The sequence below is a fragment of the Pieris brassicae genome, chromosome 8 (assembly GCF_905147105.1).
Source record: "Pieris brassicae chromosome 8, ilPieBrab1.1, whole genome shotgun sequence".
Lineage (NCBI taxonomy): Eukaryota > Metazoa > Arthropoda > Insecta > Lepidoptera > Pieridae > Pieris > Pieris brassicae.
Window position 1 is genome coordinate 15,027,019 of NC_059672.1, and position 24,984 is coordinate 15,052,002.

The 24,984-nt window shown below is 34.7% G+C and overlaps 4 protein-coding genes across 6 annotated transcripts; 1 reads left to right on the top strand and 3 right to left on the bottom strand.

Moving 5' to 3' along the window:
• Positions 1-122: 122 nt before the first annotated feature.
• Positions 123-4,007, bottom strand: LOC123713778 (coiled-coil domain-containing protein 149). The gene is made up of 8 exons (XM_045667623.1): positions 3,790-4,007; positions 3,367-3,489; positions 2,943-3,185; positions 2,458-2,643; positions 2,070-2,342; positions 1,922-2,000; positions 1,427-1,571; positions 123-707 (listed from the first exon to the last, which is right to left on the bottom strand). The coding sequence occupies exons 2-8, from the start codon at positions 3,430-3,432 to the stop codon at positions 407-409; spliced, it is 1,293 nt and encodes a 430-aa protein (XP_045523579.1). The 5' UTR covers positions 3,433-3,489; positions 3,790-4,007; the 3' UTR covers positions 123-406.
• Positions 4,008-6,934: 2,927 nt separating this feature from the next.
• LOC123713839 (girdin) lies at positions 6,935-14,039 on the top strand. Its single transcript, XM_045667725.1, has 7 exons — positions 6,935-7,159; positions 7,850-8,266; positions 8,340-8,623; positions 8,773-8,943; positions 9,030-9,246; positions 9,316-11,917; positions 12,373-14,039. The coding sequence occupies exons 1-7, from the start codon at positions 7,097-7,099 to the stop codon at positions 12,711-12,713; spliced, it is 4,095 nt and encodes a 1,364-aa protein (XP_045523681.1). The 5' UTR covers positions 6,935-7,096; the 3' UTR covers positions 12,714-14,039.
• A 205-nt stretch (positions 14,040-14,244) lies between these two features.
• LOC123713840 (threonine aspartase 1) lies at positions 14,245-16,046 on the bottom strand. The gene is made up of 4 exons (XM_045667727.1): positions 15,930-16,046; positions 15,694-15,822; positions 14,807-15,621; positions 14,245-14,732 (listed from the first exon to the last, which is right to left on the bottom strand). The coding sequence occupies exons 1-4, from the start codon at positions 15,955-15,957 to the stop codon at positions 14,589-14,591; spliced, it is 1,116 nt and encodes a 371-aa protein (XP_045523683.1). The 5' UTR covers positions 15,958-16,046; the 3' UTR covers positions 14,245-14,588.
• A 6,786-nt stretch (positions 16,047-22,832) lies between these two features.
• On the bottom strand, positions 22,833-24,374 carry LOC123713793 (HIG1 domain family member 2A, mitochondrial). Of its 3 annotated transcripts, none has more exons than XM_045667648.1 (3): positions 24,207-24,374; positions 23,902-24,043; positions 22,833-23,825 (listed from the first exon to the last, which is right to left on the bottom strand). In XM_045667648.1, the coding sequence occupies exons 2-3, from the start codon at positions 24,029-24,031 to the stop codon at positions 23,659-23,661; spliced, it is 297 nt and encodes a 98-aa protein (XP_045523604.1). In that variant the 5' UTR covers positions 24,032-24,043; positions 24,207-24,374; the 3' UTR covers positions 22,833-23,658. The 3 variants fall into 3 exon arrangements, with proteins under 3 accessions (XP_045523604.1, XP_045523605.1, XP_045523603.1); XM_045667649.1 differs by having other exon boundaries at positions 23,902-24,083; positions 24,182-24,374; XM_045667647.1 differs by having other exon boundaries at positions 24,182-24,373.
• Positions 24,375-24,984: the final 610 nt, after the last annotated feature.

The following is a 24,984-nucleotide window of genomic DNA, read 5'->3' on the forward strand; positions in this document are numbered from 1 at the left end:
TATTTTCCAACATATATTTTGTTATAAATAAAAGACTGAAGTAAGCACATAATTTTATTTCACTTCTAAAAAATAACTAGATATTTAAAAAGTATATCAAAATTAATTTGACTAAATATAAACTAAACTATATCAAAATTAATTCTTTGAAACATGACATAAACATTTGGTAACAATAAACAAACTTAACTTAATTCTTTGGTATAAATTAAAGCTGAAGATATGGAATATGTATTTAAAAATTGTCTCCGCTCCTTGTAAAACATACCAAAAATTAAGGTTACTTATAACTTTATCATAATAAAGCAAAAAAATTAATTTATCTTTTCTGCTATAATAAATATTGCAAGTTCATATGAAAATCTGACTGAGCAACTGAATTTAATTTTTTATTAAAACCTTAAAATTAAGCTTTTAATTCAGCAAGCGCTTCCTTCACTAACTCTTGAAGATCTTCTGGCAGGACTATTTTTGATAAAGATCTATCGCTGGAAAAACTTTCACCATTCGTGTTGCCCTCTTCACTGTCTGAATAGTTATCATAAGGTTCCCGCTCAACTTTTTCTCTGTCGTCAGATTTTATAGATCTCGAGTCATTTAAAAATTCTTCCATTAGCATCTGTGAGGGAAATATTGGTACACACTTTTGTCCGTTACACCAACTCTCCATTGTTTTTTCTAACTCAGATATTCTATTTGCTAAAACTCTGAAACAGAATACAAAACATTAAGTTTCTTGGCTCTAGTATGATAGATCATTTCTGTATTTATTTTCCTAAATGCAGGAAGTAAATGCTTCTAACTGAACCCACTTTAGAACTTTAGGGAAAGGCTCAGAGTCGATATTTAGTATGATTATATTAGTGTAATGGATAGTCACACTTAGCGCTAAGTCTCGACTCTGAATTTTACTCTTAAGAGCCCATTTCGTGGGATTAGCCCCGAAGGTAACAAGTGTGCATAGTTCCATGGCCTTGGCCTTGTAACTGTACATGTTCTGTTATGCCGAATCTTGGTAAATCTAGCAGTGTATCGGCCTGTGTGAACGTAGCATATATATAGAAGGTAGTATATATATAAATAAGGTAGTATATATATAAATATTTCTATACAAGTTATGTGAGTAGCAGCAACAGATAGCCCTGCGATAAAACATACTAAGATCTGGGAGTAATTACGGTTTTGGTTGACAAAGTGTTCGAACCCACAGGCTGACTGTGCTATTTTTTAAATGTAAAGCAAACAGGTTTATCAGTCAAAATAGTCTGGAAAAGCCATCCCAAAATCTTGATGGAGCAGAGGGGATTTAGTTTGGCCAGCACAGTACCACACTTCCTGCATCATTGCACAGCCAAGGCACAGAATATAAAAATACAATAAAGTATTACATTAATTCAAATATCTACAAAAAAAAAATATTCCTTACTGGTTTGTCTTTCGTTGATGTTGCAGTGCTATGGATTTGTCATTTAATGCTTCAAATAATCCCAAACAAAGAGATTTCAGTTCTGTTAGTGAGGATTTCTTTAGTCCACTTTTTGTATTAGTATTAGAGTTTAAATATTCTCGAACTGAAAATATTACACATTTATAGTATAAGAAAATATTTCTTTATATTTTATGTGGTTCAAAGTGATGTCATGTAGAAATGTTAAAACATTTATAAAGCACTGGAGCCCAAGACAAAACTATTTGAGTTGTGACCCATAATAGCCATCTGATTATGCAAATACTGAATTATACTTGCCACCAACAAAAATTGGTGGAATCAAATGTCATATTTTGTAGCATAAGTCCAAACCAAACATACGTAACCAAAGATAATGTAGATAGATATACTTCCGCATATACAGTTTTGTATAGCTATGATGTATCGGGCCCATATAGGTTTTTCTGCCCTTAGAAAAATAGTTTTTACTACCTTGTTGTTGAGTCATGACATCTGCAAATCCTTTTCGAAAATTAATACTATCATTTTTGCTTCTACTATCAAGCAACGTCTGAAAATAAAATTGATGTAATTGAGGTTTATTTTGTAAAAACATTTGATTAAAACTATAACATTTTACCTTATACTTATTAAGTGTTTGTTTCATTATTTCTTTCTCTACTTGTAACTGTGTAATACTTTCATGGAGATATTTATTTTCCATAACAAGTGCATCAATATCAACCACAGGTTTTGCCATATTGCTATCTGAAGATGGCTTCATTCTGTTTGTTAACAGAAAACTTATTTGATGGTTTAGTCTTTGTACTTTGTTTTTATAATAGTCACGGTCAGAAACTAACTCGTCTTTTTCATCTAGGGTAGCCCTATAATCCATTTGCATTTGTTTACACTGAAAAAGATTTATCATCTACCATAAAAACTAAAAACTAAATGCATAAGTATGTATATATTGCAGGAAAACCAACAATGATGAAAAAAAATATTCCTATGTTAGTTTTTATTACCTTTTTTTGTACTTTCTCAAGTTCTTGTACTAGTTGTTCATATTCCAATAGAGAGTATATACTTTCTACTGGAGATGCAGATTTGCATTCCCCAATGTTGTCCAAAATCCTGTTCTTTTGCAGCTGCTTTCTCAATGCTAGTATATCACCGTTAGCATCATCAAGTTTGCTTCTTAATGTTTCCACCTGACAACATAGACATGTTACTTATTAAACTACTATAATAAAACAAAAATATAGATCAAACATATGTATAGTAAATTTGTAAATCATGTATTAGAGCAGAGTAGTAAAAGAAACAAACACATCAAAATGTTGCTCATCATATATATATATATATATATATATATATATATATATATATATATATATATATATATATAATATATACAAATTAATTGACAAATATGTACTAAATTACCTTTAGCCTAAAATGCTTAAGTCAATAATATAAACTTGTAAATATATATAAATAATTACCATACCTCCAACTTTAACATATTATTGTGCTCCTTGGTTTTGGCAAGAATTTCACCTCCGCTGATTGTATTAGTAGGTGCATATTTATTTATAACATGCATAGTATCTTTTATCACAATCTTGCTACATTTTAACTGTTCAACTAGTGTTTTAAACTTATCTCGTTCCATGCAAGATTTATCCAATTCTTTACTCATAATAGATAGTGCATCATTTTTACTCTGTAGTTTACTCTTGAGAACAGAATTCTGAAATGTTAAAATGTAAAAATCATATATTAAGTAATTTACAATACGATAAAAAGATAATCTACTTTATTATATACTGTATATATATACTAATGTTTGAAGCCGATTACTTAAAAAATTATTAAAGTTGAAAGTTATAGGCTGTATGATAAATAAAAACTTAGTAATATTTTATACTTACTTCCAAAACATAGTCATCTAACTGTTGATCGGAAAAGTGTACTTTAGAAAGTTTGTTTACAAACATTATTACTGTTTATAAAATGAACTAAATTGTTCAAATGACGATTACTAAACCCGCCACCTCTCGCCGGAAAATATTATATATTAATATATATAACAAGTTATTTTTTTAAATTGTAAGTGTAAGTTCTGTAAACTATTATAATTAAATATCTTTAATTCTAAAACAAGACATTTTTATTTCAATTTAACTCACTGAAAAAAATATATTAAACCATTGGTTAAAAAACACTATCGTTAAACCTATGAGAACTAAGTACTATAGAATCGATAATTCATCGTTAAAAATAAAAAATATATTGTCAAGCAATATTTAATATAATAAATAACGTTCAAATAATCAAAATAGAAAAATCAATACTCTTTTGTATCATTTGCTCTCGCGGAATGGATAAAGTTTTTCGACCATTCGTGATTTCTCCTCTTCATAGGTTCTCGCTTCACAAATATCTGATATAATCTGTCTCCTATAGATAGTATAAATGAGAATCACGACTAAATGAAAAAATAACGTTTTAGTTATCGTTATTGTAAGTTCATTAAATTGATCTTGTTATTTGAATAAACAAGTAATGTTGTTATTTACATACAGTTTATTCTAAGTGTCCATTTAAATTAATTATTGCACATTATTACATCGAAATGAAAATATGTTATGATTTGTGTGATGATGAATGTTGTGATTTTGATGTTCTACATCACTCTTTTATAGTGACGTATTGTTTATTGATAATATTTAATATTGATAGTATTTTTTTTTAATAATTTTATGGCCTGGTAACGAGACCTTTATTTAATGTAATTTATGTAATATTTAATGTAAAAGAATAACCATAACGCTAAGGTTACCTAAATGAATTCCTACCAAATTTTCATTTTCAAATTATATTCGATAAAATTAAAACAAAATACATTACTAAATAAATATAACAATTTCAGTAGTAAGTGCAAAACACTTATTAATTATAAACTAAGGTAAGTTATAAGTTGTTAAAAGATTTTTAAATATTTTATAAAGACACATTTTTAGTTATTTCCGTTTTCGCACTAGTCTGTTTTTTTGTTTCACATTGTAATTTAATTTCTTGTACTTTACCAAATGCAACCCTATCTTAACTTTCTATTCATCAATCTATAGTTTTGTATCTTCAAAGCAAAATATGTTGCTTCTTGGTTTTGCAGATTGCAGATTCAAAATATTTTATTTATTTATAAGGTAACATTTTTGTGAGAACATGAAACAATTAGTATATAGTAATAGTTAATTTTAACATGCAATTTAAATTAATATGTTATGTTATGTGCCACTCCACCGCATAAATTCCACGAAAATCGAAAATTGTTCCGAACTTGCTCACATTCTATGTCCATTTTGCAAGGAATTGGAAATTTAGAATAATATTGTGAAATTTACTTTTATTATGTTTATAAATGTATGAGTACATTTAATCTAGAGACATTATGACGGAATAAGGTGCTAGGAACAGCAGCTTTGCGGTAATGTTGTAACATGTCTCTTGGCTACGAACGAAGTTTTTTCGACATGTATTGTTGCAAAAGTGGTCGTTTATGTAGAATTTGGAAGGAGGGTATAGTTATCACCCCCAACCACTTTCACGAGCCGGAAGCAGTTATTTAAAAAAAATAAAAAAAACCTAACCTACCCTTACCCTGTTTTTTTGTCAAACTCCACATCATGACCACTTCTGCGGTACAGAGGTGACGATCGACTATGTGCCCATCGTCCTCAAAGGCATCCACAAAAGCCGAACTTGTAGAGGGGTCAGGTTCTGAATCACATCCAAATTATCGCGAGAAATCAGTATCTAGTATGTATGCCAAAGTCGTACAGAAAGGCAATTCAAAGTCCAAAATAAAGCCAAGTTTAAAAAATCCAAATATAACAAACACAAACACATTCATGTAAACTTGAAAGTAACGGATTTAATTTCTTAAATTAATGGGGTTGTGAAAAATGACCTATTATAGAAATAATAAATTTAAATAGATTTTTTCAAAAGTTAAAAACCATTTTAATATTAAAAATAATCAATTCTCTTATATTTCAAAATCAGTCATAGTTAATTTTTCATCTGCCACCTCCGACATTGTCTGGTATTTTATAACCCGGACCTCGAACTATTAGGGATATTTGATATACATCGATGTTTTCATTACAACACATCGATCCAATGCTATAAAGAGGAAGAGTTATCATCTCCAACCACTTCCACGCGCCGGAAACAGTTATTAAAAAAAATATTAATATACTAATCTAATCTAACCGAACAATAATAATAATAGGTTTTTTGGACAGGTCTGGCGCTACGGGAAATTCAGCCTCCACCCGCTGTAACAAAACAGAGGTATTATGCAAGCTGTAGCGGCTAAGGCTAAGCCAAAGCTGCGGAGGCTTGAATAAAATGCCTGTGCTTTGGTACGCAAGGGTACGCTCTTCCTCCACGCCTACGGTTTTAATATAACACTCTAGGGGTAAAACAGACTAGTAACACATCAGGTTGACTGAATCGATGTTGTCATAAATGCTGACCTAACTTAACCGAGATCTAGTTTACATGTTTATATGAATAATAATGTAACAGTTAAACTTTAGTAAATATTAATTAATAGTGCTATAAAACAATTACCTCGATTGTAAAATATAGCCAAGTTTCAAAAAAATCCAAATAAAATAAAAACACATTACGTACTTGAAAGTAACGGATTTAATTTCCGACAAAATCTACATTCGAAATGGCGCTTTGCGCTCATATAATTAATAGGGATTTCACCTAAAATATATCATCATGAAATTAGATTAACTTCAATGATTATTCTAAAACTATAAAATTCAAAAATTAGGAAATCGATAAATATAAAAAAAAACGTTTAAAATGTACGGTTTGTTTACAAATTTCAATACATTACACAAAATTTTAAATAAACATTTTTTATACTTAGACGCAACTTCGGCATCGAAAATCACTTGGACGCGTTCCAATCAAGGTCCCCAAAGACATTAAAAAAATCAAACCCATGCTTTCATTTGATTTTCATTGACATAATAAAACAATGTCAGTAATTCCTAAGGGTCTTGAATTCAAAGTTTAATAATATTATAATAAACTTCTTTATATTAACTTAGTAATAAATAATTAATGAACATTTCTACTTACCATTACTTAGATTCACTAGATTTTATATTTCCAAAATATAAACCTGTTTTTTCTACACTGTCAAAAACTTAACGAGCCGTTGACTACCGAAAAGCGTGAGCGAGAGTGAGAGTTAATGTGTGTAGACTACCGTCTTTCGACACGTACTGTCATTTTCAAATTTAGTTTTCAACTTTCTACATACACTACTGTTACGGCACCTTGGCTAAACCCCCTTATACCATAGATTATATTATGTATCGGCTATATTTTAATCTCCGTCTAACAGACTTCAAACATCACAATAACAGTTTCATTGGAGAATAACAATGTAGTCCTCCTAATCTGTGATTGGTTACGGTATCTGCACATAATTAACACCACGGTAAATTTTGATTTAGGATTTTGCAGATGTTTAGATTTTGTAGTTCTATCCTGAGATCTAAGAGCGTTTGTGATGAAATGACTGCTCCAAATATTAAAGGCCACAGGCATATTTTATCCTAACGTTTAATGAATATGGCTGCCTCAAGTAGTGAGATTGAAGACTTTCTGAGTGGACCATTAGTTTCATGGGTAAGTGTTCAACGATCCGTGTATCTAGACGTGAATGAACTATAAAATGATTATTTTGTTTCATTTGATTTAGTAATTGATTGCCCATCTATCAAAACCAGAATAGAAATAGATTTTGTTTTAAAGATGCGCTATTGATGTTCTATTTTTGGTAGCAAACTATTTTGAAGCACTTAAACTACTTCCGTAATATATTTTATATTACACCTTTGTGTAGATATATTGAATTATTCATCAGGCATTATTGTGTTTACCATCTCCATATGTTTTTGTGTAGTTAAATAATAATCTGTGACTGAAAAGCAAAAAATTATAATATGTTAGATTTGTAGCTATTGTCATATATTGAATTTTTACTTTATTAAGTGTATAGCTTGCTTGTTGTGTCAATAATATTTACACAATGAGCTTGCCTGCCCTCATTTTATGAATTCCCACAACAGTATAAGCTAGATTTTAGAGCTCTTTAATGAAAGTTACATTACTTTTTGATGATCTGATCATTTAATCAAGTAGTAGCCAATATTTTTTGCATAAGAAGGATTAAGACTACAAATATCTGTGCATGAATAATTTAAAGTGAAAGTTTGGGGTTAAAAAGTAACATGATCAAGATATCTCTTTTTTCATACAAGATTATTATCATAAATCTTGATAAATTTTTTGTTGATGTAATAAAAATTATTTTAGTTGAAATCATGCCTAGCCAACCCTGATAGTATTGGGAACTATGCTTCCCTTTTCAATGGAGATATTCTGCATCAAATTTACTTACAAATAGATCCAGAACCCTCTTTTCACATCACAAAGCTAGCAGGATTAGAAGATCAAGCTTTAATACTAGGAAAAGTTAAAAACTTTGATGCAATAGTAAAGAATGTGAAGAATTTGTATGATGATGAGTTAGGTATGACTTTATTGGTCGTGCCAGAATGTATTTGCTTGGGAAAATCGCCAGAGTCTAGAGATGGCTTAGAAAATATGAAACTTTTGATTTTATTGCTATTGGGTGCTGCTGTTCAATGTCCCAACAAAGAAATTTTCATAACAAGGATTAAAGAGTTAGATGTAGATCTACAACATAATATTGTGGAATGCATTAAGCAGGTAAGATTATTTGATATAAATCTAATATTTTTGTATTTTTCTAAGAAATTGTAATAAAATTTCAAAATTTTAGGTTACAGATATGCAAACAGTAGTATTGACTCCAGATGCTATTGATCTGTTTCAATCTCCAACAATGTTCAATCATATGAGACGTCTGGCAAAAGAAAGAGATCATTACTTGCAAAACTGGGCATCTTTAGTTCTTAATGAGGGATTATGTGATAATGAAACTGATAATAAAAACGGCAAAAACAAATCTTCACAAAATGTTAACCAATCAAATGGAGAGTGTCAACATTTGGCTGTTGAACTAGCTGATTGGAAGGCAAGATTAAGGAAGCAAAGAGCAGAATTGTAAGTGTATTATTTCACTTTGCATAGAAAAAGGAAAACAAAAACCTCTGTTGGGGTATTTGTAAGCTTGTTAAAAGTAGGAGTTTGTTTAGAAATTATTATATATCATATTGAGTATATCTATATATCTAGGAATATATCCTTTTTAGAGAAGAAAAATCTGAACACCTATCAGAATGTAGAGAAGAACTTGAACATACAAAACTGGTGCTTGGAAAATTACGAGCAGACAGTCAAGAATGGTTTAATGAAGCTAGAAAAGCTGCAGGTTACAGAGATGAAGTTGATGCCCTAAGAGAAAAGGCAGAAAGGTGTGATCGGTAAGTAAATGTCCAATAATTATTAATTTGTCTTTATTCTCTTCTATTAACTTCTTAAAAGTACAAAGTTTATTTTGATATTTCAGACTAGAGCAAGAAATTCAAAGATACAGGGATAGGTTAGCTGATGCAGAATATTATAAAACTCGAGTTGCTGAATTAAGAGAAGATAATAAAGCATTAATGGAAACAAGGGATGCCTTAGAAGAACAACTACAAAGAGCCCGTAAGAGAGCAGAACAATGTTTATCTTTGGAAGCAGCAATGATCAAACTTAAAAGAGAAGCAAATGATATTGCCTTGGTAATAAGATTTTTTGTTTTTTTTTGTACTTTGATAGTAAGTTTTACAATTGAAACATCTAATTTTCAGGAGAGAGATGCAGATCAACAAAAAATACAAGAATTAATTGAAGAAAACAACCACTTACAATATATAACAAGATCTGTACTAAATGAAACTAACAACAGTGTCTTAGATACTGATAATGATGGTGAGACATTCCAGACAGAATCTGGAGAAAATAGTTTATCTGAACAATTTTCAAGTAATGCTCAAGCTAGAGCTTTAAAACTGGAATTAGAAAATAAGCGTCTCCTTTCTACAATAGACAACTTAAGAGAACAGTCATTATTAGAAAGCAGTGATAAAATATTAGATCTAGAAAAAGAAAAAAAAAGGCTAGCTTTAAAATGTGAGCAGTTGCAAGAAAATTGTAACAGGCTAAAACAGCAAAATGCTGAGTTAGAAGATGTTTTTAAAAATGCTCTAGAAGAAAACAGAAAGCTGCAAGATTCATTGGATAAACAAAAAGCATTTATTGATCGGCAAGCAATTGATAGAGAATCAGAAAAAAATAAACTACAAGAATTTGAAAAACATTTAGAATCACTTACTAAAGATAAACAAAGAATACAAATGTTATGTGACTCTATTCAAAGAAGAGCTGATGAGTTAGAAAAAACTGTAGATGCTAGAACTAAAGAACTTAATATTGTTAAACCAGAAGCAGATAAAGTAACAAGATTTATCATACAGACTGAAGAACTAAAAACCAAGCTGACTTATAGTGAAAAAGAAACCCATAACTTACAAAGGGAAGTAATTAAATTACGCGAAGCAGTAGAAGAAAAAGATGTTAAGCTAGATACTACCACAACTGATATTGAACTAAAAAATAGGGAAATTGAAAGACTGATTCGCCAATTAGAAAATTATCACACAATTAGCTGTAGACTTCAAGACTTGGAACAAAAGACACAAGAATTAAAGTCACAAAAGAAAGTTGACACAGAAACAATACAGACACTACAGAAAGACCTTATATCAGAAAAAGTTAATTTTGATAAAATAAGAAACTATTTCGAGAAGCTGGGTGTAAATGCGTCTGACATAATATCTCAAGATTTAAGTTTGGAAGATTTACTAGAAAAAATTATTTTCAATACTGAAAATGAATTATTAATATCAGAAATAGCAGCAAAAGCAAGCCTAACTAAAATAGTTCCTTGTGAATGTAACCATAAAATGAAAGATGACGAAACTATTATCAATCCACAACTTGAGCAGCTCACATCAGATATATTAGCTTTGCAAGCAGCTTTAGAAAATAGTAAGGCTGAAAATGCCAAACTTCAAGTAAATATATCTACATTAAGTTCTCAAAATGGTTCCTTAACATCACAACAAATGACATTACAACTTGCAAACAGTCAACTAGCTGCAGAAAAGGATGAGATTTCTAAACAACTAGAAGTTCTTAAAGATAAACAAGATAATCTTTTACGAGACCAAGTCGCTCTTCAAACTATCCATGAACAATTAAATATGGAATATGAAATTCTGCTAAGTGAAAAAGAACCTGTAAAAGTTGCTATTAAAGATTTAAAAATAGAAAATAGAGATCTTAAAGAAAAACTTGCTATCTATGAGAAAAAACTTACAGACTTTGAATTAGAAAAGGAAAACTTTAAAGTAGAATCAAGAAACCTTTTAAATCTAAGAGCGGAACATTCTAAACTGAAAGAAGATTTTAGAAATCTCTTTACTGCTAGTGACAGATTAAAAAATGAATACCGACATATGCAGGAAGAATATCGAAACCTACGTAGTGAGGTATCACAATTAAAGCTTAAACATACTGAAATGTCAGGTGAATTAAACACAAAATCAGAGGTAATAACAAGTATGGAATTAGAAATAAGCAAAACAAATCAGCATTGTGAAATGCTCATTCAAATGAACAAAAGCTTAGATGCCGACAGACGCTCCCTTATGGATCATGTGTCACAGCTTCTAACTCAGTATCATGAGCTATTGGCACATTCTTTAAAAGATAAACAACATTATCATGAAGAAGAAAAAATGTTTGCCGACAAAGTTAATGCTTTATGTCGACAAAAAGAAAAATTAGAGGAAAAAATTATGGAACATTACAAAAAGCTTGATAATTGTACCCCAAAACGGCGTGGCTTTGGAGCATCTTTTGTGAAAAAAGTTCGAAAGGCAGGAACAGATTTAATTAACAAGGTACCATCAAGAAACAACAAAAGAATAGAAGACGCTAATCGATCCAAATCACAACTGACATTAGCGGGATCAGAATCAGGTGAATCAGATCCAGGGCAAGACTTAGAGAAAATATCCAAAACTTCTGATCCTGATCAAGCTTCCTCTTCTCAGAGTGTGGAATCTCCTAGGCATAGCATTGAATCCAGTTTTAATAGAAGATTAGAAGAAACTTTTTCTAGAAAGTCAGAAAGTGTTGATATGTCCGCGTCATTCCACAGCTTAGAGCCAACAAGATTGGGAAACGAAAGTAATTTTGTTAGAAGGCTTTCTGCTGCGTCAATACAAAGTGGCGGTGGAGATGATGCTTTAATAAGAGCATCGTTACGACGGAGACCACACAAAATTCCATCGTCACATCGAAACAGCTTCCAAGGTTTAGAGGGCGATGCAGGATTGCCAGCAGGTAATATAACAGTCGTTATCACTATAATCCACGTCTTGGCATCACATTATTGCGTCTTGTGTGTGTCTTACTTTTCTTGATCAATATTCTTTAAAGGCAAGTTGGTGCTTACTCCTTTGCGTTGCGTAATATGTGTCGATTATTAAGTCTAATACCAAGAAAAATAATATACCACCAATGTGGATACATACATACTTTACATCTTTACAACATTTAAATAATTTAAAAGTTTGCAAAGTTATCGCGCAACGTGTAAACGTTGCTGTCGTTATTTAAAGTACTGAAAATGCCAACCTGGACCAGATGTTTCTAAACATTTCTTATTTTAATATAGCTTATGACATTCAACATCAAAAATGATTTGTATATGTACTCTTTGCTTACTACTACTACCTATAGCGAATGATACAAAAAAGTTGTACAATTTCATCATATATTTTGTTTTGTTTTTCTAGTGTCAACCCCTTCACCAGTTTTTGGCGCCGCAGGTACTCGACGAACAGTATATTTAGCTGACGATAATCCAGATGTCACTCTTAACTCAAAGCCTCAAAGCACACCCATAAAAGAAAATCCAACATACTTGGTGTATAATAGAATATCTACTGTAATAGGTGATGGAGCATGTCAAAGCAATCATGAAAAGACTGGTGACCATCAATCATCAAATGACCAATCTCAGGCAGACGATGTTAACAATGATTTAAAATATCAGGACAGGCGGAATATAAGTAGAAATGACAAACAAGAAAATTCAAAGGAAACTGCTATATGGTATGAGTACGGTTGTGTATAATTTTCAAAATGTGGTGCGAGACTGAAATATTGCCTCCCTTGCATTTGAATGCGGATTCCGAAATTACTTTCTTGAGATTATTTCTGAATTATAGAACATTACAGTATTAAATGAGCATTTATTTATTTTTTCATACAAAATTATGTTTGGTAAGATTATTTTGAGGCTCATTATGGTATGAATTATTTCCATGTACATTAATTATACAAGTGAACCATGATTGTTAGTTAACTTTAATAATACAATCACCCTTGCCCAGTATCTGTGAAAATATAATAGAATTAAATTTATAAACATAATAGTGTAGTAAGCATTGATATTATATTTTTATATTATAAAATACATGACAATGATATTTGTAAAATCACGCTTAATCTAGAGTTATAAAAGTCTGGCATAATATTTAAGTTTAACATCAAATTTTGTTTAATGTTTTGAAGTCAAGATTAATGTTGCATATTGAAATAATGTTTGACTTGTAGTTTTAACTTGTGATACAAATATTGTTTTAGTTTTAATTTATGTATAGTTATCTTTTCTCAATGACTAATTACTACAGATTATGTTTTGTTTACTAGTTTATGAAGTAGTATGTTATGCAACACAATTACAACTCAATGTATTTCTAATAGGTTAATTTTTATTTTCTACACCTGCCTATTATAATACAAAGATTGATTAGTAGCTAACACTACCTATCATTCATTCTATTTGGTTTATCACAAACTTTCAAGTAACTAAGATTTGAAACTTTATTATTTATTACTTCTATGCATGTTATATTTTAACTATTAAAACAACTAGAAGAATAACATAAAAAGCATTTACTTTTGAATTATACTGAATTAAACAATATAGCAAAGTACAAAGTGTATGATAATATAAACATAACTAATGTGATTTTTTTTAAAGTTGTAACATTTTATTCAATAAGTTCTATTTAAGTTTCTGTATTAGTTAATTGTACAAACACTTTTAAAGAGAAAGCATTTTTTTTTTAGTTGCTCTCTTTTGTTTTTCAATATCAGCATATTATATATAGTATTAAGCATATATTATTTATTAGGTTAGCAAACCTCCAGCTTGACAGTCACTTATTTTTATGGCATAACAAAAACTTACTTTAAAATATTGTAAAAATGTACTCTAGTAGACAAAATTGATGACATAATCAACTTCTTATTTTTTTTAAAGTAGTTAGTACTACTGTTACGTTATTGTAGAATTCAATTGGTAATTTAAGTCACAACAATGACAATTACATCAGTAATAAGGTAAAATTTCATTATTTAATTGTGCCTTATTGATTTTGATAAAATATTTTCTTGTTGTATTAAATATATTATTACTATGGTGCCGCTTATTTTTAAGTAATAATTATCATTATTTATAAGCTATGTGTTGTATACAACATAAATAATCTGTAACATTGTCTAATAAAATACTATAATAATTAATATGTATGTACTTACCAATTCTCTCACCGAATTTAATTGACTAATTAGCACATTTTACAAAATAAAACTTCATATATCATTTTGTTTTTTATTTTGTAGAAAAAGATGTTATGACCACAATAAATATCTACTTCATTCATGTAATTAATTAAAAAATGTGTTGTGCTGCAATATTAGTTTTTAAACAGTATTAGACCCTCTTTCCTTAATGAATGCAGCACACATCTTCTATTGTTACATTACATTACATTACTCAATTATGTCTTTTTTTCTATGGTATTTGTAAAATACACTTTTGATAATAATTACTAGTTTTGAGATCATAAACTACATAAATGGTAAATAAATATTTATGATGGTAAATAGGTATGTAAAATTAATAAGTGAAGCTAGTATCAGCATAAAGTATATAACAATATCACAGAGATCCATTTAGGCTATGTTCAGTTTTAATTTCCCATTGAAATTGAGGATATGGTTGAGTAGGAACATTAAATGGGACTCCAGATACAACAGCTTTGTGTCCAGCAATCACTTTTGGTGGTAAACATGAAATAATGCACTAAAAGAAAAACATTTATATTAACTTCATAAAGTATGATAATATAAGAATATCACACAATTTTATTATCTTACCTTAGGCTTTGCAGTCTGTGTTGACATGTAACCTACACACATTGTTTTTGTAGTGTGGCCCCATAATAATTCTCCTTCTCCAATTTGAGGATTAAACATTAAAGATAAAGCACCTCCTAATCTTTCTGGTACATCCCACAGAAATGGTGATTCCAAAAACTTTTCTTTTAAACATTTATCCAAACTTATTACTGGAGAAGATTCCATCAAGCTCTCAGCAGTATTTTTAGCCAATTGTGTACGGATTAAATGCTCACCACATCCTGATGTACAAGAGGCCACAGATGGTGTTGTCCCATCTCTACTCATAGCTGCCCAAACTCCACTTCCGAAAGAAGCAGCTTGCCCAACCCTCCCTTCATGTTTTAAAGAAACCCCACCAGAACTTGCTCCAGCTGCAACGGCTCCAAATGAGTCAACACATATGGCACCTACTGTGTCTAAAGGACTAAATCTTACATCGTTCTGTAAGGAATATCTTTTTAACTTTCTCTTGCAATGTTTATAATTCCGAAATGCTCTAGGAGAAATCATTTTCTTATCATCAACAATTTCTAACCCCATTCTTTCAGCCCATGTCTTTGCACCTTTGCCTGTGAGAATACAAGGCGGAACTCTACCCAGTGATAGATTATCACATTGTTTTATACAAAGTTGTTTTGCTAGTGATATTGGGTTCCATACATTGGAGACTGCTCCACAGGCACCAAAATGAAGTGTTTGGCCATTCATTATTGATGCATCACATTCTACAACACCGTCCCAACTTAAATTGGATCCATAGCCTGCATTTGTTAGTGCACTATTTTCTAATTCTGAAAATTTAAATTATATATAATTGAATACAATTTCTATAAATTATGGATCATTTCATCATAGGTATATACCAATTATAGCTTTTTCTACGGCATCTACAGCATTTCCGCCTTCATTAAGTGCTTGAGCTGCTTTTTTGCATGCAACATAACATGTCTTTTGGTAATCCTTTCTTAGAGTATCACTATGGTAGCCTGCCCCTAGAAATATGCAATATCTTATATGAAAAAATTAATACTAAAGATATTTTGTATTGTAGTATTGATAAATACTTCAAATTAATTTGAATACAACAAATGTATATTACCACAATGTACAGCAACAAATCCATTCATATCTTATTATTGAAACTATACAAAAACATAAAAAGTATGCAAGATGAGATTGCCGACGAGTGTTGCCAGATGGTTTCGGCGACGTACCCCTAGACTAATTTGATTTCCCCCAGAAATCCTCTAGGATGCCCTCATCAAGCGGATGGTGGCATGGGTTATGGCGCGATTGTTTAAAGCGGTCATGTTGGGAAATGAAAGGCATTACTCAAAGTAACTGTAATAGAAAATGGATTGAACCTGTCAAGTTTTCTTCGTTTTCTGATGGTTAAACGAATATACAATCAGTAAGATTAACCACACAGATCCTATTCTTACGATGTGTTCGTACTTCAATTTAGTTCCAAAATCAGGAACGTGATATACGAATTTGGCGTGTTTCGGAAATTTCCCCTAGAAAAAGCTCGAAATAATCTTTCCCTTAACTCGGTTGAGAAACCCCTAAATCTAGGGGGAAATCCCCTGATCTGGCAACACTAAATGCCGACTACAGAGTGTTAGCTCAAAATTCAAAGTGCGATTTTATATCTTTTGACATTGAATAAATCCAAACGATTGTTGAAAATGATTCGTTCATTCGATTGGTAAGGCATGATCACGGCGATCTCAGCCAGAGAAAGGAAGGAACGAATTAACCGCGATTTGGCGATGTCGTTTTTGAATGTATGGCAGAGTCATTACGACCAACATTTAACAAGGAACAAATGAAACATTATCCTCAGTTCTCACGTCTGGGCGGGTGCTCCCACAGAACACTATTACATCTAGCGAAGAAGAACAACTTCATGGTAAAAAAATGCCTACACGAGCGCAGCGAATTTGAAATGGTATGCAAGTAAAGAATTTTAAGGAATATTTTCAATTTTCATGTAGAAGAATAAAACAAGTACATGGGTAATAATTTTATTGAAAATGTTTTGATAGTATGCCGCATTTTGAGAATTTTACACTTCCTTTCCCTACCATGTTTTAGCAAAGTACAACACAAAAGCGTCAATACAGCAGAGTAAGTCTCTATCGTGTTAAAATGTTGATATCACAACGCAAAAAAGTCAATTTTGCACTGGAGTCTTCGTAATTGATGATTATACCGTATATAATATATAGTTATCATATATATTACAAAACTTCAGTCTTTGATTTAGTATAAATAGTTCTTGCTGAAAATTACTAAGCAAGCAAGCAAGCAAAGCAAGAACTATTTATACTAAATCAAAGACTGAAGTTTTGTAAATGAATCGGGTGGTAGAAAAGAAACAGCAAAACGATTTTGAGATTTTCACTTCAAGTTTATTTTGTACAGTGTTACTATTAAAGAAAAGCCTGACGTCCCTTGAATAAAAATACTAGATATGTACCCAGTGTAGCTGTTTATTCAAATAAATTCAATAGATAGCCATTATTATAATAAAATAATATGTCTATAGATACTGATATGACTAACATTAATAACAAGAGCAAAGTTTGCTAACGTTGAATAGTTTTACCTAAAAATATGGTAGATATGTAATCAGGTAATATTGATCTGAATATAGCTGATTGCTTCTTTTGTAGAGCGCTTTCTCAATTTTGCAGATATTGCCACTGTTGGCTTATACGAAAGCTGACGGACTGTGGGAACTCCCCAGTACCAGCTCCTTCCACTTGACCGTATTCAACGAAGAGCGGTTCGAATAATCGTTGACGACCAATAGCTTTCCCAGCGGCTTGATGATTTAGAATCTTCTACCACATGTGCACTAGCGTGGAGTGTTCACCTAGACATCCGGTGTTCTTTTTTTTAAAGAATGGAATCTCGCTGTTGGGCTTAAGAGCCTTTACAGCGTAGCTCGGCCTGAAATGGCGTTTCATCCCGCGGCTAGCGCAAGGGCGTCTCCTGTGAGACTCGAACCTCCGCTTGGGCAGTAAAGGCCTTCCCCGGGAAGGCAGTTTTTTACCCTAATCTGTTTTTGGGTTTTTGGTTTATTTTTATTATTATTTATTTTGATTGGATCGTCCGGATTCGTTAGAACGTGCCGGGACCTCCTACGAGCCTTTTTTGTCGGGAAGGGGTAGTAGTTGATGCTTTTACGCACCAATGGGTTGGGATGGTGTTTAGCCTTGTGGAAGTGGCGTGTGGACGCCAACTTCATCCATTGGGCTACGGTAAGAAGCTCCAGGTCGTGGTGGAGATCGACGTTTCTCACGTAGAAGGGCGCACCGGTCGTGATTCTCATGAATCGAGCGTGACTCCTAGATATATGATGGGATGGCTTGCCCGTATAGGGTTACCTCTTTCTTGAGGTGAATTTTTTCCCGAGAAAAGGCGCGAGCACCGGGGTTGCCCCTGGCAAAGAGAACTGCTACGCTTTTCTCGGGATTTATTTGGAAGCCCCATTTCCGACCATTCGCCTAGTGATGTGGTAGCGGTCTGGAGTCTGTCCACAATGACACCTCTGTCTTTGTGAGTGGCATAGAGAGCGGTATCATTGGCATAGAGGGCTAGCTCCACATTAGGATGTTGCCGGTAAATAGCTTGAAAAGAAGGGGCGAGAGGACCGAGGATTGAGGGACTCCGGCCATGATGGGTCGAAGGGACGATAATATTCCTTTTACACGATAGCGCATTGAGCGGTCGGACAAGAAGTCTAGGTATAGCTTGTAAACCAATCCGTTGTGCAGACCTTGTCGAAAGCTTTCGCTATGTCACAAAAGAGCGCACCCGTGGCTCTCGGTTTCAGGGAGCTATTCATCCCGGAAAGGATATGTTCCGTGATTCTATGGACTTGATGGACGTACGAGTGGGCCGGCCTGAAGCCAAACTGCTCATCGGCAATGGGCCCCTTTTCTAGGGCAAAGTCTAGAAGCGTTGCGTCGGCGCAGCACGGGACTCGGGGTGAGTTTGCGTCATCGTCTCGTGATGCGAACAGCTCCGTACTTCCTTGCAGCGTGTGGACGCATCTGTCTGCCCACGCCCTGGCTCTATACCGAAGGAGTAGCTCTGGCGTCTACTTGCTGAGCAGGAGACGTCCCCGACTGAGGAGTCCGTGGCGGGTGGAGAGCTCTGACGGTGAAATATTTCCTTTTACCTCATGGACAAAGAAGCTCAACAATATAACGGAACACAAGGCCGCACCTAAAAATGCGCCAACCAACAAAAAACTAAAGGTTGCGTCTCAGGACGGGTCACGGTGCAAGTCACCAGTGGCACGACACTGTGATGCCCCTGCAACTCGTACAGATGCACCTATTCGGGCAGCGTCTAAGCTTCCAAAGGAGAGGGAAGCGACTAGGGTTACGCCAAGCCGGGCTGCGCCCAGGACCGTACCCTCTCCGACTGGATCAATAACACCACCGCACAGGCACACAATTGGTTGCACCACACAACACACCGATGCGGAAGATGGAGGCTTCAACGGAGGATGCGTTCCGCGTACCGTCCTCATCTATGGACATGACGGCCCTGAAATCTGTAATTCAGGAGCCAACCATGACCACACTTATGACTGCATCAAAGAGGCGACGGCTCAAGAAAGCCAGAACAGCGGCGGGTCAGCAGAAGCTGGCAACCAATGCTCAGAGGCTACTTGAGGCCCCAAAATCCACCCCTGGAGCCATAACGGCATCTGGGGGAAGGAAAGGGGCACCGAAGCCACTAGGGTCCAACGGCACGCTAAAGCCAGACGGCACTAAGCGCAACAAAAACCCTAACAGCAATGACAATCCCAAAAAAACCAGAGTCAATCAGGAAACGAAGGCGAAACGCGAACGGCCAGAGGATTCTGTGACACCAATGGGGCAACGAAAAAGGATCAAACCTAGACCCCGAACGGTGGGAGGGACCTCGGCCAGTTATGCGGAAGCCGCAGCATCGTACAGAAACAACGAAATCTGTGTTGCTGTGATGGCTGAGCCCTTCCTGGATATGACGCAGGAACAGGCGGAAAATATCCGCCTTCAAATCCAGGGTAAGCTTCACGATGAACTCATGGCGGACTTTGAAGCTTCCCTAACAAAAGAACCCAATGACATCAGGTGCCGGGGTAAACCCCATCACTCAGACTGTTCTCAAATTTTGGTGCGAGGACGCTTTCTCACTCGAGCTGGCTGACCGGAGTTTGTGATGTCATCACTACCAGACACCAAGCTGGTGGTTCGGCCTCAATCGGCCATCCCGAAAAAGGTTCCCTACACGTACCAGAATACACTGGCACTACGGAGAACCTGAGGAGACTGATCACGAGGCAGAACCGCCACGTTAACGTAAGATCGTGGACCCTGACACATGGACGCAGAACACAAGACCCTACTGGCGTATCCCTCTTCTTTCGTGAGCCGGAGATCCTGCATTATAATACCCAAACATGTACCAGCAATACTAATAATCGAACTATGTTCAAGGGACCTTACAGGTGTTAGGTTACCCAGGAACGAGTATCCAGACATCCAGACACCTACTTACCGGGCGACGAGGACGTGCCCACTCCGGAACTAAGCCTCCTGGCCGAATACTGTGAGAGGGAAAAACTGGAGCTCATCATCGCGGCAGACACCAATGCACATCACTTGCTATGGGGTAATGCTAAAACCAACGCACGAGGTGAGGAAATGCTTTATTTTATACTTAGCAATAACCTTATCCTAGCCAACAGCGGTTCAGAACCAACATTTGTTAACGCGCGCGCACAAACCATAATAGATGTAACAATGGTATCAGCAGCAGGTATGTCAGATCACATACATGACTGGCACGTGTCGAACGAGTTATCTTGCTCAGATCATAGGTGGATCCGCTTTGCAATCAAAGGGGATCTACCAAAACCACAACCAAGAAGAATACCTCGGAGAACTGATTCAGTAAAATTTTACAGACTGATCAGCTCAACAACCATAGACCTACAGGACATAGACATGTTAACAAACTTACGTCCCTACTCGTGACAAACTATGAGCAGTCGTGTCCCCTTACCATACCATGACAGGGTGGCAAACAGAACTGGTGGTGGTCAGGAGGCTGTTCAACAGAGCAGGGAACACACGGCTGCCAACCGACTAGGACAAATATACAATCGCAAGAAGGCGATTCAAAAAACTACTACGTATTAGGAAGCAGGAGAGCTGGAGACACTTCTGCACTATCGAACTTCAGTATCGAAAATAACAACCAGGCTAACAGAGTGAAATCATGCCTGTCTAAAGAGACAAACCACTCGAACGGCTGCTTTAAAAAAACCTGACAACACATTTACAAAAACAGATGAAGAAACATGTGAACTACTGCTGGCAACGCACTTTCCAGGCTGTATAATTGCTAACGAGCAGTCATAGCAACCTTCCTCGGAAAGAGCCACGGTCAGCTCGGACTGGCAAGTAGCAGACAAAATAATCACGAATGAAAAGGTAGCATGGGCAATCAACTCCTTCCTACCATTTAAAGCGGCTGGCTTGGACGGCATTTTCCCTGGTCTATTGAGATGGAGTGGGAATTTAATAGTAGACTATCTTGTCTCAGTTTTCCGAGCCTGCATAGCCCATCGCTATATACCTCTGAAATGGAGGGAAGTAAAAATAATATTTATCCCGAAACCAGGAAGAGACGACTATACCCGGGCAAAATCCTTCAGACCCATTAGTCTCACCTCATTCCTTCTTAAAACGCTGGAGAGGTTCGGGGACCTGGAGATACGCAGTCGGGTAACCTTATCAGAATTCCTGCATCCAAATCTACATGCCTACATTTCCGGCAAATCAACAGAATCATCACTCCACAGCGTTGTATTTCGCATTGGCAACCGAAGAGCCCTTGGACCGCATAGGCTACCAAAACTCTTCGACACAGAATTAAAACTAAAGGAAAACACGAAGTACTTAGGTGTGATTCTGGACAGTAAACTGCTCTGGAATAAACACCTGGAATACAAACTAAACAGGCTAGGCGTGAAATGGGGTCTATCGCCTAAGATTACCTTATGGCTATACACTGCCGTAATCAGGCCAATGCTAGCTTCGGAGCCCTGCTTCTAAACTTGAATAGAATCAATCTAAAAACAATGATAGGGACAATTACGGGCCATTGTCTCCTTAATAAACATCTCAATGTCCTCGGCGCGACAGACAGCCCCCTGTGCAGAGGCTGTTTCAGCGCAGAGGAATCATTCAACCACGTAGTCCTGGAATGCGAGGCTGTGACTAAACAATGTGTAAAAATCCTCGGAATAGTGAGGTCGCTCCGTGAAGCCTGCGAAGTGCCCAGGAGGCTTCTGTGCTTTTGGAAGGAGTTAGGCTGGCTTAGTTAGCCAGGACTTTACGCACAATGGACCGCTTGAATGGCGTCTAAGTGCGGAAACAGACTCCACTAAGTGCGGAAACAGAGTCCACATATACATACACACATACTTTAGAAGTTTTCGAGGAGGCAATTGAATATGGCCACTAGTAAGCATATCGGATGGGGCGGGAGGCACCGGAGAACCGTGTTCGAGATAGCGTCGAGACCTGGTGATTTACGAGGCAGTGAACTCTTGATTAGAGTTTTAACGATCAGCGTATCAGCGATCGACGTAGGAGGGAGCGGGAGGGAGGGACAGTGCAACTATGCGTTCGACTTTGCGCTTCAACGTGCGCCGGGTCGCTATGGTCGAGACACGGCGTGCACTACTCCACTAGGTTGACGGCTAAGCACTCAGCTTTTTCGTCGTCGTCGAATGCGTCAGGTTAGATTTGGACGCTTGAGAGGGCATGGACACCACCGTGTCGGTTTTGAGGGAACGCGGGAAACACCAATAGGTCGTGTGCGAAGGTAAGACGGTCCCAGCGTTCGCTTCTGATTTCCCGCATGCGCTCTTTAACTCGGCCCTGCGAGGCGCGAAGTCCTCTCCGATATTCGTCGGTCGGTGCTCTGGCGAAAGCATGGTTGTTCTTTTGGTTTTCTTTAATAAATATTCTTCGTAAGAATTTCAATTCACATACTATTAATGTACCTTGTTTGCTGTTCAGATTTTCAAAGAAGTGTAGATAATCACTAGTCATTTTTTGCATGTGTATTGTCTCATGACAATTAGTCACATACATGTATAGCAACTTAATAATATATAAAAAAATTATGAGCATATTGTACTGTACTAAATCTATGTGGTTTCTAAATCACCAGTTAGAACTGCTTTCAGATATTCAGTGACCTTTTCAAACTAACTACTACTGAGTCAAAATCTGCATAAAGAACAATCACATATATATATATATTATTTATAAAAAAAATTAAAAACAACTCGGACAATAAGTTTAACAAAATAAGCACAACAGACCTATTGAGAGTCTTAGTGCAGAGACCGAGTCCACTAACCATGTTTAACAAAACATTTATACCTAAACTTACTGTTTGATTGATTTAATTATTTTGGTCAATATAGACTGGTACAAATTATTATGCAACTGATATTAAAGTATATTTCTTTATTATGTGAAAATAAGCAAATAAGTAATATATATTTAAGTTTCGTAGCAGGTCTTTTTAATATAATAAGTGGGTGGGTGATCCTTCTAAAAATAGCAAGTTTTATTACAGTGGTAAAATTCAAACAATGTCTTACAATTAAAATCTTAAATAATTACATTTTGTACTTGAGATTTTAATTAATAAAATAACTTTCCTATTCTGCTCTAAAAAGCAATATTTTTCTCACAGAATTATAGAAATTACCTATTATTACATAATACATCAAGTGATTATTTCAATGTTTTTCCAGCAGTCATTGCTACTCCAACAACCAATGCTGTGATAGTAAATCCTTGAGCAACTATTCTAGCACGCATCATTGTTTGAGACATTTTAGTTCTACCTGTTCTAAAACACCATAGACCATATGATAAAGCACCAGCTGTGGCTGCACAACCTATAATGTAAAAAAGAATCAAAATTAGTCAAGATTAGTTTTGTTATTAAATAAATGAAATAAAAGCAAAAGTTACCTATGGGAACAAAGGGGTTTTCTTTAAACTTCCTAACAAACTTTTCTTGAGTTGTTTCTGCCCTATCTATAACTCCCATGTCCCGGCGCAGTTGCACCCAGTCCAGGTCCGTCGGCTCGGCTTCAGCCATTGTAATAAATGTCTGAAATTAATTATTTTACTACTTTCTTTGTAAATAAAAACTATTTACACAGAAAGCAGTACGAAGGATAACAAATTTAGTTATGATAACTATAAACGAAAACCATTACAAAATTATAGGTATTTAAAATACAGTTACCCTGATAATTCAGTAAGACGTTTACTTGTTATAAGTTTTTAATGTGTAAAATGTATTTTGACACAAATAATATATATTTCTCAGAATGAAAACAATTCCTTGTTTTTGTTCTATAGCAAATATTCCAATTTCAATTTAACCCTATAATAAATATATCCAGGGGTCTTAGACAAGATGCCTTAACAGCAGTGTATGACTTATGTAAAAAGTCGAAAACTAAATTTGTATGAAAATGACAGCTCGTGTCGACATTCGGTAGCCTAGGCCCAAGGGGCGTAAATCGGCATACAATAAGCGACGACATGACAATGCTAAGAAAAGACACACATTAACGCTCACGCTTTTCGGTAGTCAACGGCCAATCAGTATTATACGGCAATGTAGAAAAAAAGTCGTTTATCTGCCATGTTTTTGTGTGATCTCAAAAGTTGCTGTATGCAATAATTGAAGTTACAGCTATCGCGTATATATATAATAGAGTGAATATTTCTTAAGTTAAGAGTTTTAGTTTATATTTATATACAATCTAAAATGGAATCAATGTGAGTAGAACTTAATAGACGCAGATAAATAATCAAGAATATCAGCAATAGCAGTAGAATACCCGTACTAACAGGTAAATATTTCTTGCTTTTCCTTTAATAGTTTTCTGAATATATTAAAAGCTAATGATTGAAATAAATTTATCAAATCAAGTGCATGTATGCTTCATTTAATAAACAATACTAAGTAATGGTAAGCAGACAATTTCTTTAATTATTTGTAACAAAGTTAATATAGAGAAGTTTGTTTTCAATTCAAGT

Excerpts from the sequence above, each read along its gene's own strand:
- LOC123713778 (XM_045667623.1), bottom strand. The coding sequence starts at position 3,432 with ATGTTTGTAAACAAACTTTCTAAAGTACACTTTTCCGATCAACAGTTA. Across the intron at positions 2,001-2,069 it reads AAACACTTAATAAGTATAAG|ACGTTGCTTGATAGTAGAAG; the intron begins GTAAAATGTTAT and ends TTTTATTTTCAG. Across the intron at positions 1,572-1,921 it reads TGTCATGACTCAACAACAAG|TTCGAGAATATTTAAACTCT; the intron begins GTAGTAAAAACT and ends TAATATTTTCAG.
- LOC123713839 (XM_045667725.1), top strand. The coding sequence starts at position 7,097 with ATGAATATGGCTGCCTCAAGTAGTGAGATTGAAGACTTTCTGAGTGGA. Across the intron at positions 7,160-7,849 it reads GTGGACCATTAGTTTCATGG|TTGAAATCATGCCTAGCCAA; the intron begins GTAAGTGTTCAA and ends AAATTATTTTAG. Across the intron at positions 8,624-8,772 it reads AGGAAGCAAAGAGCAGAATT|AGAAGAAAAATCTGAACACC; the intron begins GTAAGTGTATTA and ends TATCCTTTTTAG.
- LOC123713840 (XM_045667727.1), bottom strand. The coding sequence starts at position 15,957 with ATGAATGGATTTGTTGCTGTACATTGTG. Across the intron at positions 15,622-15,693 it reads CGTAGAAAAAGCTATAATTG|AATTAGAAAATAGTGCACTA; the intron begins GTATATACCTAT and ends TTAAATTTTCAG. Across the intron at positions 14,733-14,806 it reads CACAGACTGCAAAGCCTAAG|TGCATTATTTCATGTTTACC; the intron begins GTAAGATAATAA and ends TTTTTCTTTTAG.
- LOC123713793 (XM_045667648.1), bottom strand. The coding sequence starts at position 24,031 with ATGGCTGAAGCCGAGCCGACGGACCTGGACTGGGTGCAACTGCGCCGG. Across the intron at positions 23,826-23,901 it reads AAACCCCTTTGTTCCCATAG|GTTGTGCAGCCACAGCTGGT; the intron begins GTAACTTTTGCT and ends TTTACATTATAG.